Raw genomic sequence first — 16,935 nt, forward strand, 5'->3', positions numbered from 1 at the left:
ACACACACACACACACACACACACACACAGAAACAGAGCAGCATCTCGGGAATGCAGTCGTTTTCCTTCAAAGCATTGTGACACATTCTCCCTCTGTGGTAGGAGCCTGGAGAATTTGCACACACACACAAACTCACATAGACAGCAAATGTCAGGCTGCCCTATTTCGCTGTCACTTAAACAAATGATACAGGAGAGTGTTAGATAGCAGATAGCAAGACCCTATTATTGAGGGTGAAAGAACGAGAGATTTAATTCTACGTTTTGTACCACTTACACGACCAGATATAAAACTTCTCTCCGTCTTTAATCTTATCTGTTGCAGTTGTTTCTCCAGAATAAAGGAAAATGTAGGTTTGAGCCTCAGGGGCAGATTTGCATATGTTTACCCCCCAAGTAGTCACAGGGTCCTGTTTTCTTTAGTTGTTTTGAAACTGCTGTCTTTCCCCTCTTTGTTTGTCATTGAGTGTTGTGCTGACAGTGATGTCCGGTAGAAGGAGGCTGTTTGTTTGTAGCCGTATTCAAGGCACAGACACACATTGTATCCTTCCCTCCATAGCTCAGGCACCCCAGATATAATGGGTTATTTTTACTGAAGAAATGGGTTAGTGGGTTGATTGAAGTCTTGAAATCAACATGTGAGTTGCTGATTTTTCTAACTTGCCAACAAAGACATCTTATACTCATGGGGTGTTGCCTGTGTGTCAGAGCAGCAGTTCTTAAACGAAGAAGCCTCTTTATGAAAAACAAGAGCTGAAATCAATCACTTGTGTCCCTAGAAATACACCCTAGTGACCTCTAAATACTACAGTAGGATTACTTTTGAGTATTTTTAGTCTTTAGTTCAGTTGTCACTGTATAACTGGCACAGATGTGTGTAACTTGCATGATTAACAGCAGTAGTTTATCGAAAGGGATCAAACAGATCCAAAAATGTACAAAATGCCAAACTACTGAACTTCAAGTGCTGAAAGTTAAGTTAATGGTGAAGATATTGAGGCAGATTATGTGAAATGTAATCATTCTCTGCAACTATGTCAAAAGGTTTCTACCATTAAACGATTCAGCTGCAAGCTCTGAAATGGAAAGTGCCCTAAAGGAATTTCCTTGTTAATACTCCAGATTGATACACACACATGCAAGCACACTTAAAAAAACTTGCCACATGATTTTCTATGTATGACTTCAACTTAATCACATGACCAGAGACACAGAAACATCATAGTTTTCTTTTTTGCTGCAGAGAAATCTGGATCTCTTTTCTGACCTTGTCCATTGTCGCCTTGTTTAACCCATTTTTCTCTTCCTCTTTTTTCCAGAGAGGAGAAGAGTGAGCAGCTTTTGGACACCAGGCAGGAGCTCGAGAACATGGAAGTGGAGCTCAAAAAGCTTCAGCAAGAGGTAACACAGTGTCAAATCACAGCAACCCTCACACACCTACATACACACAAACATTCATATGACTTCACCTGCTGTTCCCCACTCTTTCTAAGTACTTTGTTTCTGCAGTCGTGCCAGACACTAATCAGCAAGCTAGTGACTTAGCTCATTAGGGGCTATTAGGCTATCTTTAGTCTAGCAACAGCCTCACGTGGCTTTTGATTTGTGAGCGTCAGGCTGACTTGATGCTGTAAACAAGGTGGATGAGTTCAGGACATGGAGGGCAGTTTTAATATGTGTGTGCGTGTGTGTGTGGATGCATGTTCACAATAATTGGTATGGAGTTTGTTCTGGTCTTTATCTGCTTATGTAAAAGACAAGACTCATACATAGAAGATTATAGAGTCATTGACCCGCTGAAAAGAATCTGTAGTTTTAGATGCATACAGCTGTGAGGGGTTGTTTTTTTTGGGGGGGTGGGGGTGTTTTCAGAATACTTATTTCCGCATATTCATGCTCTATGTTTGGCTGTCAACCCCTGCAGAGCTACCAGTTGCTGTCAGACGCCCGGTCTGCTCGGGCCTACCGCGACGAGCTGGACGCGCTCAGAGAGAAAGCGATCCGTGTCGACAAACTGGAGAGCGAGCTGAGCCGATACAAGGAGAAACTTCACGACATTGAGTTTTACAAGGCTCGAGTTGAGGTACACAATTGCGCACACATAAAGAAAGCATTACTTCAAGCATGTGACCAGTATGCAAGGTGCCAGCAACTGTCCATGCTGCATAATGTTATGATGCAGGGCAGGATGCAAGTGTTTTTGCGTTGAGGCATAAATACAGCGGAAGTGATAGTTTCTTGAATATAAACTGCATATCCAACTGAATGCATTATTTTAGACGACCAAATTATATAAATTGTTTGAAACCTCTTGTATTTGGTGCCAATTGTATGCTAACGTGCATATTTAATCAAAATCTCCTGATCTTAAGAATATATGTGTATTAATAACATACAGCATACACAGCATGCTGCTATTTCTGCTTACACTTACTACTGATACTGTTGCTGCTGATTCTGATAATACTGCAACTAATAAAAGTAGTAATAAGCATTTTCTGTGGAGGACATCTCCAAAGCAAGCCTTTTACTAGCTACAGTGCTTATGTTTTGTTCGTTGTGTTGTTTAACTTGTATTCTCTGTTTGTGGTTTCTGTAGGAGCTAAAGGAGGACAACCAGATCCTGCTGGAGACTAAGGCCATGTTGGAGGAGCAGCTGGATGCTACCCGGACCCGGTCTGACAAACTGCATCTCCTGGAGAAAGAGAATCTGCAGCTCAAATCTAAGATCCATGACCTGGAGATGGTGAGATGATGGATTTGTGGATCAGTGTTCCGGTGCAGAGAGCTGAGATTTGAGTGTGATCAGAGTCAGAGGCAGATAAGCTGAAGACAGGGCAGTCATTTCAGCAGTCATGTGCTCATGATATGTTTATCTCAACACACCATCTATCTCTGCTATCTCCAGGAACGGGACATGGACCGTAAGCGTATGGAGGAGCTGCTGGAGGAGAACCTTGTGCTTGAAATGGCTCAGAAGCAGAGCATGGACGAGTCACTGCACCTGGGTTGGGAGCTGGAGCAACTTTCAAAGACACCAGAGCTGACCGAAAGTAAGAAGATGATAGAACCAAGGATCAAGTTTCTGTGTGTTGGCTGGCAGCGAGAATGAAAAATCTAATGCAAAGATGAGTGTTTAGGAAAGCAAAGAGTGGGATGTTGTTGTGTTATCATGAGGCTGACAGTCACCTGAGTTGACCAGGTTGAGGGCTTCAGACAGCCAACAGACGGGCTTTGATCATTGGCTCTTCGCCCTGGTCTCATCTCCATGGACCTTCTGCATTTGCCAGCCTCCACCGGGTTTTCTTTCCACTCGGTTAAGACCTGTAATTAATATTCAGTGGCTCTTGGCGGATAATCTGTGTGTTTGGATAAAAACCTGTTAAGAGGTTTAACAAGCCAGGGATCTGGGTAAAGACTTTGTGTGTGTGTTTGTCAGCGGGTGGGGTCGGGGGTGTTTGTTGAATGGCACTTTAAAAGCTTTAAGAGTTTGACTCTAGGGCTTTGTATTTATTTTTTATTTTAAGGGTTTTTTTTTGTATTTTAGTATTTATTAAAACATTGATGTATAATCCACATTTTCTTGCCCTAATTGATTCAGTCCCTCAGAAGTCCCTGGGCGAGGAGGTGAATGAGCTGACCTCGAGCCGCCTGTTGAAGCTGGAGAAAGACAACCAGACCCTGCTGAAGACTGTGGAGGAACTCAGAGGTGCAGCCAGTCAGGACACCATGGCAAAACTGGCCAAAGTCAACCAGGAAAACCAGAGATTGAACCAGAAAGTAAGCAACTGACTGTGCATTGAAGTGTTTGTCATTGGTTGGGTAAGGGTTAGGTTGACAGTTTTAAGTCATTTCTTCTTTCTTCTTCATATCTAAATAGCAAAAATACACACACAGATATACTTGTAACACTTCCTCATTTCATGAGTCATCTATTTTCAAGGAAAATAAGTTGTAAGCCTGCAGATTTCATGGAAAGTAAGTGGTGCATTATGAGAAACACTTTTTTGGAAAGCAGCTTTGTTGGACAGTTTCCATCTGTAAGCTAGAACACGGTTGTAGTACATGTATTAACTAAAAAAAATGTTAAGTTCAGTTGAGTTTATTTTTTTTCCCCTCATCAGGGTCACCACCAAGATTAGCATATTGGACCAGCACTCCTCCGTAGTATATCACCCTAACACTTTGCCGTAGGCCTTTTCAGACATTAACAGTGAGAAATAAAAGAAGAGAAAGAAGGAGAGAGTATAGAGAGGGGTGGATAGGAGGATGAAAGCAAAGCTGTAAATCCAGGCAGCCCTGCATTGCCTTTTCTCTTCCAGTCTTTGACTCTCAAACGCCCCTCTCTAAAGAAGTCTCTCAGCTATTTTCAGAAACATAAGCCCCTCTCTCTGCCCTCTGAATAAAAAGCATGAAATTGTGTTTTTCTCTCACAAAGAGAAAATCCAAAGTGAGAAATTTATTTCTGAGTGACTTGAGGTCTAGAGCCAAAACACATTAAAATGTGAATGCAGCCTCTGGTAGACTCCAACAACAGAAATAGTCTCATTTAATATGCATCTGTCTGTGTGTGTGCGTAAATTAACTTGTGTGGGTTTGTCTGCAGAGTTGTGACAGAATGAGGTGATGTATTATATGTTTGCATCACAGATAAATAATTGCACCAGCTTCTTTATGACTGGGAATCACAGGGTAACTATGTAATAATAGCACCACAGTACAGGAGATGCTGTGTCATAGGATGTAATGAGAGAATATCTGCAGTGCATCACCATGTCAGTAGCTGAATGGGCAAGCAATTACAGAATAGCACCTAAAATAGTTGACAATTATTACTGAGAAAACATTAAAAGCCAGTCAAGATTATGCAACATTTTAAAATGATACTTCAATCATTGTTTGTAGTTGGAGAAGCTGGACAGCGAACTGACAGCAGACAGAGAGTCGCTCCGCAGCGCTGAGTCCCTCAGTACTGACCTGATGAAGGAGAAGGCTTTACTAGAGAAGACTCTGGAAACGCTCAGGGAAAACTCTGAGAGACAGGTATGACACACACACACACACACACACACACACACACACACACACACACACACACACACACACACACACACACACACACACAAACATACCATTATATTTACACTACCATTTTATTTCACATGCTTAACATAAAACGTCATATGCGCTCATACTTACAGACATACATTTCCTCTGCTCTGTGGAAACAGCTTAAACACCAGCTACAGCAACCTCAAAGGGTCAAAACTCAGACTCAAATCCCCCAGTGGGTTTAAAAATACAGCCATCAATAGGTGGAGACATTGTGCAGCTTTCAGGGGCTCCATTTGTTTTGTCCTTATTTTATTTGTTATTTTCTTCTGGCACCAGCTTGATGAACAGGAGCAGCTACATGTAGCAGTTTACTTCATAATTTATTTTATTTACCACTTTTGTATGCAGTATAGCAAGGATGCTGCTGAAATTAAACACAAAAAGACTGACTGACATGTGATTTGCATTGTTTTGGGAAATATGACTCATCATAAACAGTCTGTAGAAGTCTATGATTCATCTTCTTCCCATGGTGTTTGAAAATAATAATAAAAAAGCTTCTAATATGGAAACATAACACTTATAAATCCCAATACTTTTGTGATAGTATTGAATTGGGAGATAAGCATGCCCTGACACACACACACACACACACACACACACACACACACACACACATATATATACACAGTGATTTCATTTGATGAGTTTATTCCACAACCAGATGGTCATCATTTTAAATGGCTGTCACTTATTCTTGTATTTAGATGTATGAGTATTGTGTGGCACATTTTTGTTCAATGTTAAATCATTGACTCATTCGGCCCATAGTGTTCAAAATGGCAGAAGTTAGCACAGTGAGCCTAATGTTCCAGAAACCGACTTTTCTGAGAGTGACTATAATCACATGAAGCATTTATGCACTTTAAAATACAGTTAATGTTGCAGTCTGTATCCTGGACAAGCATATGGTCAGTTACACCAGCAGTCAGACAAAAGGGGCTTTGAGACTGTGCGTCATACACGCTGCTCTATCAACAAAACCATCATTGATTCTCGGTCCAGGAAACTCCGAGAAAAGAACATGACTAAGCTGTGTAATTTACTCAAGTCGATACAGAGTTTTTCATGAGAGCAATCTTTGTGCAGCTGATTTGCATTTGGCTCAAAAAAAAAAGAAAAGTCGAACTACCACTATGTTTTATTGACTACACAGATTTCTGGCACTCTGTGGCCCAGATACAGTCACTCACTGCGTGTCTGCAGGGACTTTATCGCTGTTAGACCCAAATCTGACAACTTTGATTAGTTTAACCATCTGATTTGTAAAATCCGGCTTTGATCAGCTACAAAGGCAGAGAAAACACAACAAGCTACACTCACAGATTACTGTGGGTAATTCTGTCCAGCTGCATGATGACATGTAACCACTGCAGTGCAGTTTTTAAATACATATTTAAATCAAATTTGCTCAAATGTTAATCACATGCTCCCTTTTTAATTTAGTTTTTCATTTAATCAAACTAAACTGAAACTGGAACCAGAACGTTGGAGCTTCCTTTTCAGTTCTTAAATCTTTCTCTAGTCTTATTATAAAGTCACAGAACACACAGCAATGAGGTCCATATAGATGACCGATGATGAGTAAATCTAAACATGACCCAAGGGCGCCGTTAAAACGTTGATGTCTGTTCTCCAGCTGAAGGGTCTGGAGCAGGAGAACAAGCACCTGGGCCAGACGGTATCGTCTCTGCGTCAGCGATGTCAGGTTGGTGCTGAAGCCCGGGTGAAGGATGTGGAGAAAGAGAACCGCGTTCTCCATGAGTCCATCTGTGAGACAACCGCCAAACTCAACAAAATGGAGTTTGAAAGGAAACAACTGCGTGAGTGATGCTATTTAGTGTTTTTTGTGGTTCATTTCTGTGTTTTTTTCTTCTATTTTTTTTTTAATCATGAAGATTCCATATTTTTGCAGCTACCTTTAGTCTCTAGCTCCCTTTTCCTTTATTTTTCGAGTTCATGGTAAAAATACTGGTTGCCCATGTGTCTTTTTTTGTGCAGGTAAAGAGCTTGAAGTGATGAAGGAGAAGGGTGAGAGAGCAGAGGAGTTGGAGATTCAGATGCAGAAGCTGGAAAGGGACAACGAGAGCCTGCAGAAGAAAGTTGCCAGTCTTGGAATCACCTGTGAAAAGGTTTGGTGCATTTAGATTTCTGCTTGGTCTGTTTTTTGAGATGTCAGTGTGTCTGTAGGCTCTGCTTGTCAGTCCCTCTCAGTTTCCCCACATGATTCAGTACCCTTTGTTCTCGTGTTGTCAGAGTAGATGTGGAATATTAGTTATTCTCCAAATCATTGAAGTGAATGTAGCAGTAACATGGAGAATAAACTTGTGCATCTTGGTTCACCATTATTGAGGGCTGAATTTGAACCTTCCCGAAAAATTGGCAAGAATTACCAGTCTCTGTAGCTCAGATTTTCACTTTTTCAAGTATGCTATCATCCTTGTCTCCACCCTCTGTCTCATTCTATATTTGTGTTACTTACTGCAAAATTGTAATGAGTTTTTATTGAACGTTAAAAGCATTATCCAATCATACATTTGAGGCTGTGCTAGCAGCATTGAATAAAGAGTTTTCCGTTGTCATTACAAAGCACTGTGAGACAGAAACGCTTCACTTCTCATCTTCACCCATCACTTATGTTTGTGTAGGTGTCTGCCCTGGAGAAGGAGAACACGGAGCTGGAGGCAGAGGGTCGTCGTCTGAAGAAGAAGCTGGACGCTCTGAAGAACATGGCCTTCCAACTGGAGGCTCTTGAAAAGGAGAACTCCCAGCTGGAGCAGGAGAACCTGCAGCTTCGCCGCTCGGCTGAGAGTCACCGGTCGGCGGGGGCTAAGGCTGCTCAGCTGGAGGCGGAGAACAGGGAGCTGGAGAGCGAGAGGAATCAGATGAAGCGCAGCCTGGAACTGCTCAAAGCCTCGTCCAAGAAGACGGAGAGATTAGAGGTAAGGCTTCAAGACTGCCGGTCATGACTGGAGAGCAGTGAGACGTGGCTAAAATGCAACCATATGTGACAAGAAGCTTCCTTTGAGAAATGAAAAGCAGACCACGCAGGGTTATACAGACCAACCGCAGAGTTTAAGGCACCTTAGACTCCAGCTTTTTGTAATTTAGTATCACCAATTAATATTGTCACAGGTAAGTTACAGGGGATCCGGCATATAATAGCATCAGGGAGAAGCACAACTAGTTCATGGATGCTTTTAATATCCTAATCTGGCATTTCTTCTCCCAGGTGAGTTACCAGGGCCTAGATACAGAGAACCAGCGCCTGCAGAAGGCTTTAGAGAACAGCAGCAAGAAGATCCAGCAGCTGGAGGCAGAACTGCAAGAGGTGGAGACTGAGAATCAAACCCTGCAACGCAACCTGGAGGAGCTCAAGATCTCCAGTAAATGTCTGGAGCAGCTGGAGCAGGAGGTAGGCAAAAAACAAAACACATGCGTTCAATCAGCAATAATCACATGTGCTGGAATGTAGGAAAAGGCGGCCTGAAAAATGTAAACTGAATTTTGAATCAGTGTCAAGAAATTAGAGCCATTTTTGGACTGCACTCCTCTCTGTAGCAGAACAGGTACAGCATCAAACGGGGGATAGCTGTGGGTGGTATACTGACACAGCCTCAGTTACTTATTTTGGGATGGACTGATTCTACCTGGCAGAATGGGGTCAATCAGATTGGCCCAAAAACTTAAGTTGAGACAGGCCGACAATGTTGTTTGTGATACAGCCGATCTTGTTTGTGTGTTCAAATAAATAAAAAGTGAAATGTGTTATTTGGCACTGCCACTCCTTTAGTTTATTCAACTAAAATTACTGCATGTTTCCCAGCAGAGTTGGATTAACCCAGTTTATTTATGAAAATTGATTATTGGCCCTTTGAGTTCATCTCTGTCCACTTTTAGCCAAGCATGTAGTTACAAAGCATTTAGCCTGAGTGTAATCCCATGAAATGATTTTGTATCTGTATGCTCTCCGTTACGTCCCGTTCATCCACCCTAAGAACAAGACTCTGGAGCAGGAAAGCTCCCAGCTAGAGAAAGACAAGAAGCTTCTGGAGAAGGAGAACAAGCGTCTTAGGCAGCAGGCCGAGATCCGCGACTCCAAGCTGGATGACAACAACCAGCGGATCTCCTCCTTGGAGAAGGAGAATCGGACGATGGGCAAGGAGATGATCTTCTTCAGGGACTCGTGCACGAGAGTGAAAGACCTGGAGAGAGAGAACAAGGAGCTGGTCAAACAGGCCACCATTGATAAGAAGACCCTCATCACACTCCGAGAGGTCAGAATAGTTCACACAGTGTGCTATAATCCTGTGTTGGTGTCAAACTATTTTTTTTGCTTCTTTCTTCTTATATATTATCATTATTCAAAATTTTGTTTTATTGGGAATTTATTGAAATTATCCTGTTGGCTGAAAGTTTCAGAGTTACTCAGTGTGTGCTTGTGTGTGTGTTTAGGAGCTTGTGAGTGAGAAGCTGCGGACTCAGCAGATGAATAATGATCTGGAGAAACTGACCCATGAGCTGGAGAAGATTGGACTCAACAAGGAAAGGCTACTGCATGACGAGAGCTCTGACGACAGGTATCATCTCACAAACTTCACTGCTCTGTGGTGGCTCTTAAAACAGTTTCAGCATTATTCCTTTTTATACCTTTGGATCAAGATCAGTTAATGTGATCAGTACAGTTGTGATTCCAAATACATCAATTTGTCTGGTGGCCTGTTTTAGATCAGGTTTTGAATTTTAAATTAATCTGAGTCTGTTGCGGAATCGTCCTGTGGAAGATTTTTTGAGCCAATATCTTCCCCACCTTGCCAAGAAGTCTGTTGGCCTTGCTATACTGTGGCTATGACGATAATACATTATCTGTGTTTAGGAATACAAATGTGTAATCACAGTCTAGACTGGACACACAGTTACAAAAGCTAACTTGAGTATTTTTCAGATTTAAGCTCCTGGAAACGAAACTGGAGTCGACTCTGAAATCATCTTTGGAGATAAAAGAGGAGAAGATCGCAGCCCTGGAGGCCAGACTGCAGGAGTCCTCGAACCTCAACCAGCAACTTCGCCAGGAGCTCAAGACGGTCGGCATCTCGCACGTACACAAATCCATATAGAATACATGCTGCATGTTGCATACAGATGGCTCCACTCAGCCACAATACAGAAGACCCACAACACATTCCCCAAACACTGGCCTCCCACAGAGCCAAAACACACCATCGTCTCCCATTGAGAACATCATGTCCCAAAATCCAACCCCTGCAGTCTAAAACACTAAAACCACAGAGGGCTTCTGAAGGCCAATACATTATTTATTCACCCACTCTTCCACTTCTATCGCCAGTTTATCTATTCATGAGGCGGCAGGAGTCTGTGAAAGAGGTTGAGTGGAGTTGAGGATGTCCGCTCCCCTTTAGGGAGGTGTCTATGTTTTGAACTTGCTGACACAAATTAGATCCAAAGTTAAAGGTTGAGTGGAAAAGTTGTAACGTCTGTGGATGGACTCTAATGGATTCTGTCTGCCATTGCATTCAAGTTACATTACTATTACTAAAGTCATATTCTACCAATTTCATTTAATAATTCTGCAGTCAAGCCTGGAGCAGTATTTCATTTTCAGCTGTCTTGGATTTACATGACCTTTGCATTGGAGGAATACATTTTTTTGTACAGACGGAGTACAAAAAAACACTCAAGCTTATGTGTTTAGTTCACTTTATTTGTGCAATAATTTGATGTTTTGACTTGCGTGTGTCTCTGTCCAGGTGAAGAAAAACTATGAAGCGCTGCGTCAGAGGGAGGAAGAGGAGAGGATGGTGCACAGTTCACCCCCTAGAGGAGGGGAGGACCCTCAGGCTGTCAGTAAATGGGAGAAGGAGAGTCACGAAGCCACCAGAGAACTGCTGAAAGTCAAAGACAGACTCATTGAGGTGGAGAGGAATGTAAGTTAGCACAAAATCAACATGGCTCATATGACTTTTTCACGGTGAATGATGAACACACACATTTGGGACACGTTTTATATTATGTGTGTGTTTTTCCCAGAATGCCACGCTGCAGGCTGAGAAGGCAGCCCTGAGGAGCCAGCTCAAACAACTGGAAAGTCAAAGCTCCAACCTGCAGGCTCAGATAGTGGCTGTCCAGAGACAGACTGCTTCTTTACAGGAGAACAATACGACACTACAGACGCAGAACGCCAAGCTGCAGGTAACCTCCTGCACATTCAACAACTGATACAGCAACTACATCAATATAGCAGACACTAGCTTGACTTATTCACCGCAAAGCACCTGATAACCCCTTTTAAAGTATATATAAGCTTTTAGTGGTATCTCTTGATCTTAATCAGCAGATGGAAGTATAATTGTAATGTGATTTTTTTTATTATTTCTGAATTTGTTTGTGTTTGATGTGATACATCCTCTGTAAACTCATATCAGTGCATATGATATAATTTCCATAAAGACAAAATATGTATAATAAAGATAGCCATACAAGGGTTATCATCATGCTTATTAGAATCAGATGGTAGCAAACATAAAATGCGTCCTAAAATATTGTATGATGCTGCATATAATACATTGCAATATAAATGATTCTACGTTTAAATACAAAATATAAAGCTATCTAGACTTCATCCAGCATTGCTCTGTTTGTACAGTTGCCTTGCCAGGCTGCTTAGCTGCCTGGATTTAGACTTGTACTCCCTGTTTGGCAGCAATTCAAACCCTTCTTATGGGTGACAGGATTTACACTGACCATACAGCAGCTTCGAGCCGTTTCTGTGCGTGTTTGTCTATGTCTCTAGATGTGTGCTGGTTGTGTGTATATATAGGCGGGTTGTATGTATGTAGGCAGCTGCGTGTGTCTACAGTGGAGTTAAAAAGCTGACAGAAAGTGTGACAGCATCTGGACAGAATGTGTGTGAAATATCAGCGTGTGAGGGATTTGAACTAGGAAACCACTGCGACCACAAAGGAAACATGAAAAGAGGCAGTTCTTCTGCTGGTGCTTTGTAGATTGAACTTACAGCAAAGTGAGAGAGCAAACCGAATAGAGACACAGTGCCCCCTATGGACAGAAACAGCAACAACCTCTACTTACTGTACCTCAGTGTCCTTTGATGTGTTCTTATTTAATTTATCTCTGTTTTGTCTTTGTCTTCTCCTTTAGGTGGAGAACTCCACCCTGAGCTCGCAGAGTGCAGCCCTCATGGCCCAGAATGCCCAGCTGCAGAGCCAGCAGAGCAGCGTGGAGGGTGAGCGCGAGGGAGCTCTGAAGGAGAAAGAGGAGCTAAGGGCCACCTATGAGATGCTCCTCCGCGATCATGAGAAGCTGGCGGCGCTCCACGAGAGGCAGGCGGTCGAGTATGAAGCCCTGATCGGAAAGCATGGGGGCCTGAAGAGCTCCCACAAGAGCCTGGAGCAGCAGCACAGGGACCTGGAGGACAAGTGAGACGGGGGGTTTAGGAGCATGGGGATGGCCACATGCTCAAATCATTACTTTATGCATTACCATAAATTTCTTTTATACATTGTCCTATGAGGGCAGTATTAAACATCATAAAAGCAACCATATCGAAAGACCTCTTGGGGATAATGAAAATATAAGTGCTTTGTTTTCCTTCCTGTTGGACTAAGATCTTTTTTTATGACTCTGAATGGTTTGTAATGCGTGTGTGTTTTTATGTGTGAAGGTACAAGCAGCTCCTGCAAAGGAAGGGGGAGCTGGAGGAGTTGGAGAAAAATCTGAAGGAGCAGCAGGACAAAATGGCGTTGGAGAACCAAACGCACCAGGCCACGGCTGACCAGTGCAAACTGCTCAAAGAGGAAAACGACAGGTCAGATCAACCTGTGTGACTATTACACGCATGAATCACAATTCAGCCTTTTTAACTCTGATGTTTTTAGGCTTTTATATGCACATGCAACTATATATTGAGGAGACCCTCTTCCCCTCAGATTGAACACTACCTATCGTCAGCTGGTGAAGGACAATGAGAATCTTCAGCTGGACCATAAGAACATAAAGACACAGCTGAACAGCGCCAAACTAGACCAGACCAAGCTGGAGGCCGAATTCTCTAAACTGAAGGAGCAGTACCAGCAGCTGGACATCACCTCCACCAAACTCACCAACCAGTGTGAGGTGAGGAGACACTCTCTCCTCCCCTCTCCTCCCCTCTCCTCTCCTCTCATCTCCTCTCCTCTCCTCTCCTCTCTCTCTTCTCCAGGTGTTTCCCTTTATGTGTTTGTGTGCCAATTTTAAAGCCAGCTGTCTTTAATGTGATGTCTGCAGAGAAGACTTCTTAAGGCAGCTGCGCTGTGGGATCATTTAGCCCTTTAAAGTATCATATTTGTTGTTTAGACAAATGTCCTAGCATTTCTTTAATATATCTGTGTGTGTGTTAGTTGTTGAGCCAGCTGAAAGGAAACCTGGAGGAGGAGAATCGTCACCTGTTGGACCAGATCCAGACTCTGATGCTGCAGAATCGCACACTGCTGGAGCAGACCATGGAGAGCAAGGACCTGTTCCATGTAGAACAAAGACAATACATGTAAACCCCTGACGAAATCTTCTCTTTAAAATGGACAGCAAACATGTCTGAACTGGTCCCGGTCTACACATATTTTGATATTCCCTCAATATTTTTGGTAATCAGAACAAATCATCTCTCATTTCTTCATCAGAGACAAGCTGAATGAGCTGAGGAGACAGAAGGAGAAGCTGGAGGAGAAGATCATGGACCAGTACAAGTTCTATGACCCCTCACCTCCACGCAGGTAAAAGCAAAGTCATCTAGTGACACATGTTAAAAAAACATTTTACGAACCCCTCCCCAAAAACAACGGAGATTGCTTGTTGACTTATATCTGTGAGCCAGGGGAATGGAGGAAAACCCACTGCAGCCTCAGGAAGGGAGGCATCAAATATTTATGGTCTGCAGAGCTTTTAACAGCTGTATACTGCAACGTTTTTTATCTTGAGTTTTGTCTAGAGGCTGATATAAAGGTTTAAAGTAGAAAACACATGGAACGAATCAGACCGTTAAAATCGACTTTATGTCCCGTTTTCTTTTCTCCTCTTGTTCCTGATGGTCTCTCTCCTTTGTAGGCGTGGCAACTGGATTACTTTGAAGATGAGGAAGCTGATCAAGCCGAAGAGAGAGAGGATGCGCTCTCTCACGCTGACTCCCTCGCGTTCAGAGTTGGGCGACGGTTTCATGGCATTTCCCCTGGACAGCCAGGACAGCTCATCCATAGGCTCTGGATCCAACTCGCTGGATGACACGCTCACACAAAAGAGGAGCAGCAGTGAGTACAGAGGAAACACACAGACACACCTGTACACCAGGGCTGTCAAAATTGGCCAAATTTTAATAAGTATTGTTGCGCATTATGTCCTTAAGAGAGCAAACCAATAAAACAAGAGACATACTCCTTGTATATAAGATCTACATACCTACACATTACAAAATAAACAATAAGATAATGTCCTACCCCATGTTGTTGAGTTATGTGCTCGTATCAGCTTGACCTGATCAGACTTCACTGTCCTGGACAAACAGGAGAAAGTCTTGTCACATATTGTCTGATTTTGGAAACTATGTTCCCATATTTTTGTGTCCAAGTGACTAATGGAAGAAAGAATTTTTGAAATTGGTCCAGGATTGACCGAGAGTGCTTCAGCCAGCAGCAGCGAAACAGACTGCAATGTAATCCCTCCCTCCCTCTCATATATTCAAATTTAGAATATTTATTGACAGCCCTACTAAACACACACACACACACATCAATCAAAATTAGCATAGTTACAGTTGTGAATTTCCTGTACAAACACACACTGACCAAGAAATGTACTGTGATCAAATATTCAGACAATATTTCATGCACAGCTGGACACAAATGCAAAAAAGACAAGCAGCTGGCAGAATAGTTGCCTGGCACCTCATAAGCATACACTTTCATACCCACAAAGTCAGAAAACACACTTCTGCGTGGTGAGTGCGTGTGTGTGATAGTGTGCTGGTTGAGTGGTTGAATGGGTCTTTCCTCCCTTAACTGCTCCTTTATCTCTTTCTTTCTCTCTTGCTCTCTCTCTCTCTGCAAAGGGAGGAGAGGGCAGCAGTCCCATGCCCAAGGGCAGGGTTCCACCAATGGTATGCTGCGGATGGGGAGGGTGGGCGGGGTTTGTGACCCGACTGTCACGTCTCTCAGGGCATGTTTTCGTGAGTCCATTGTCTGTCACTCAGCTGTCTTAGACCTTGCAGTTGGTCTGCGCAGCACCACAAGGTTGACTCTGAACCTCAGACCTGGTTTGGGTTGATTTCCCGTATTTGAAACAACAGAGGGAGCGCTTGATTTCTGCAACTTGATTCATAGACTCAGTGAGTTCTACTGCATATATGTAAAAAGTTGAGTAAGCCTTTTGTGGTTACAGGAGAAGCTGCATGAAATTTCTTAAAAAAATGAAAATCTAGACATGTGAACTTGTGAAATAAGTGAGTTTAACTGACCTCTGTAGTCAACGACTTATCTCTGCTACAGGCTAAGGGCCTCAAATGCTACATTAATCGTTATTAGCATAACACACCCGGACCTCAGGCTGAACTGTTGGCGGTCAATTGGCATCATGGGTAATGAAGGCGGCAAAGTTTGACAGGGAAGAACTGTTTTAACAGCGTTCAGGTGTCAAGCTGAATCAAGTGCATCTCATGAGGTTCAAATATTGGGAAACACTTGAGGTATATTTTGTCTCAGGTCCAGTTTACTCTTCTAGTCTCCCCCAACATGGTCTAAGGCTCATGAGCTCTCCGTTACAGACGTGTCAACCTGCTGATCTGTGCAGGTCACCTGTAAATAGCAGAGAAACGCCCTGTAACATCTCGAATGTAGCATCAACGCTATTAAAAGGTGCAATGCATTGTTGCTGATTCCCAGTCAGTACATGATGTGGCAAAATCCTGGTTGTCTGAATTTCAGAGAAGATGTGGAATAAAGAAAACAGGTTGTACAAAAGCTTAAATAACAAGTAGGTCTGTTTGCTTCAAGATTAAACTGTTAAGTTGTGTAAAGTGATAAATAATATAATATAATATAATATAATATAATATAATATAATATAATATAATATAATATAATATAATATAATATAATAATGGGTAAAATGGAGAAGCTATATAAGAAGGCAGAATAAGTAAGTGAAGCCAGTCAGTCAGTGTATTTTTCACGACTGTGGGGAAAACTAAGTACCACAGTACACAAATATTAAAGTGCATAATTCATTTTTAAAAAAATTAAGTAAGCAGTAAATGCTGTAAGACAAAGAAAAACAAGCCTTTAGCAACCAAATATAAATTACAACGATTAAATGATATGATATGATCTGAACTATATGATATAGTTATAAAACCCTAAGACATTACTCAGTCAATATGTAATAACGAAGCTCGTTATGTCTGTGAAAACACTCTGTGATGCTGGTGACCTGCCCTTTGACCTACTCACTCTCCTGATTGCACCCTTTAATATTCTTCATCCTCTGTGTTTCATGTAGGTGTGTTAGTGCGTCGGCACCTGTGTTGTCGTGGTCAGTGTGTAAAGCCTTGAAATCAGTTACCTAATACAGCGCTCATGACCATTAACATGAGAGAGTTTGTGTGTGTTGTTGTGTGCAGATAAAATATGAGTGAGTGAGTGTGTGTTTTTGCATAATGTGTTTACATTCGTCTGTTTATTTGGATAATGTGTCTTTGTACAGAAGCCTGCCCTTAAAAGTGTTTTTCAGGTTTTAAAGAAGCCTGTGGGACAAATTTCA

At 42.3% G+C, this 16,935-nt stretch overlaps 1 protein-coding gene across 6 annotated transcripts in view; it reads left to right on the forward strand.

The window, feature by feature from the left end:
• Positions 1–16,935, forward strand: part of ccdc88ab (coiled-coil domain containing 88Ab) — a 65,251-nt gene that overhangs the window by 38,627 nt on the left and 9,689 nt on the right. For 4 of the 6 annotated variants that reach the window (XR_013077770.1, XR_013077771.1, XM_076742586.1 and 1 more), the window contains exons 9-30: positions 1,320–1,401; positions 1,925–2,083; positions 2,600–2,746; positions 2,909–3,053; positions 3,602–3,780; positions 4,906–5,043; positions 6,755–6,938; positions 7,117–7,247; positions 7,764–8,057; positions 8,348–8,530; positions 9,114–9,392; positions 9,571–9,695; positions 10,061–10,199; positions 10,884–11,060; positions 11,164–11,325; positions 12,292–12,569; positions 12,815–12,958; positions 13,080–13,266; positions 13,530–13,675; positions 13,809–13,901; positions 14,233–14,432; positions 15,230–15,277. Coding sequence is in view for 4 of the 6 variants with exons in the window: in XM_076742586.1 (XP_076598701.1) it covers positions 1,320–1,401; positions 1,925–2,083; positions 2,600–2,746; positions 2,909–3,053; positions 3,602–3,780; positions 4,906–5,043; positions 6,755–6,938; positions 7,117–7,247; positions 7,764–8,057; positions 8,348–8,530; positions 9,114–9,392; positions 9,571–9,695; positions 10,061–10,199; positions 10,884–11,060; positions 11,164–11,325; positions 12,292–12,569; positions 12,815–12,958; positions 13,080–13,266; positions 13,530–13,675; positions 13,809–13,901; positions 14,233–14,432; positions 15,230–15,277 (3,620 nt within the window). In the remaining 2 variants the exon portion in view is untranslated. The remainder of the gene's footprint in view (positions 1–1,319; positions 1,402–1,924; positions 2,084–2,599; positions 2,747–2,908; positions 3,054–3,601; positions 3,781–4,905; positions 5,044–6,754; positions 6,939–7,116; positions 7,248–7,763; positions 8,058–8,347; positions 8,531–9,113; positions 9,393–9,570; positions 9,696–10,060; positions 10,200–10,883; positions 11,061–11,163; positions 11,326–12,291; positions 12,570–12,814; positions 12,959–13,079; positions 13,267–13,529; positions 13,676–13,808; positions 13,902–14,232; positions 14,433–15,229; positions 15,278–16,935) is intronic. The other 2 variants (XM_076742589.1, XM_076742587.1) reach the window with 1 other exon arrangement.

This window comes from Chaetodon auriga, chromosome 11 (genome assembly GCF_051107435.1).
Source record: "Chaetodon auriga isolate fChaAug3 chromosome 11, fChaAug3.hap1, whole genome shotgun sequence".
Taxonomy (NCBI): Eukaryota; Metazoa; Chordata; class Actinopteri; order Chaetodontiformes; family Chaetodontidae; genus Chaetodon; species Chaetodon auriga.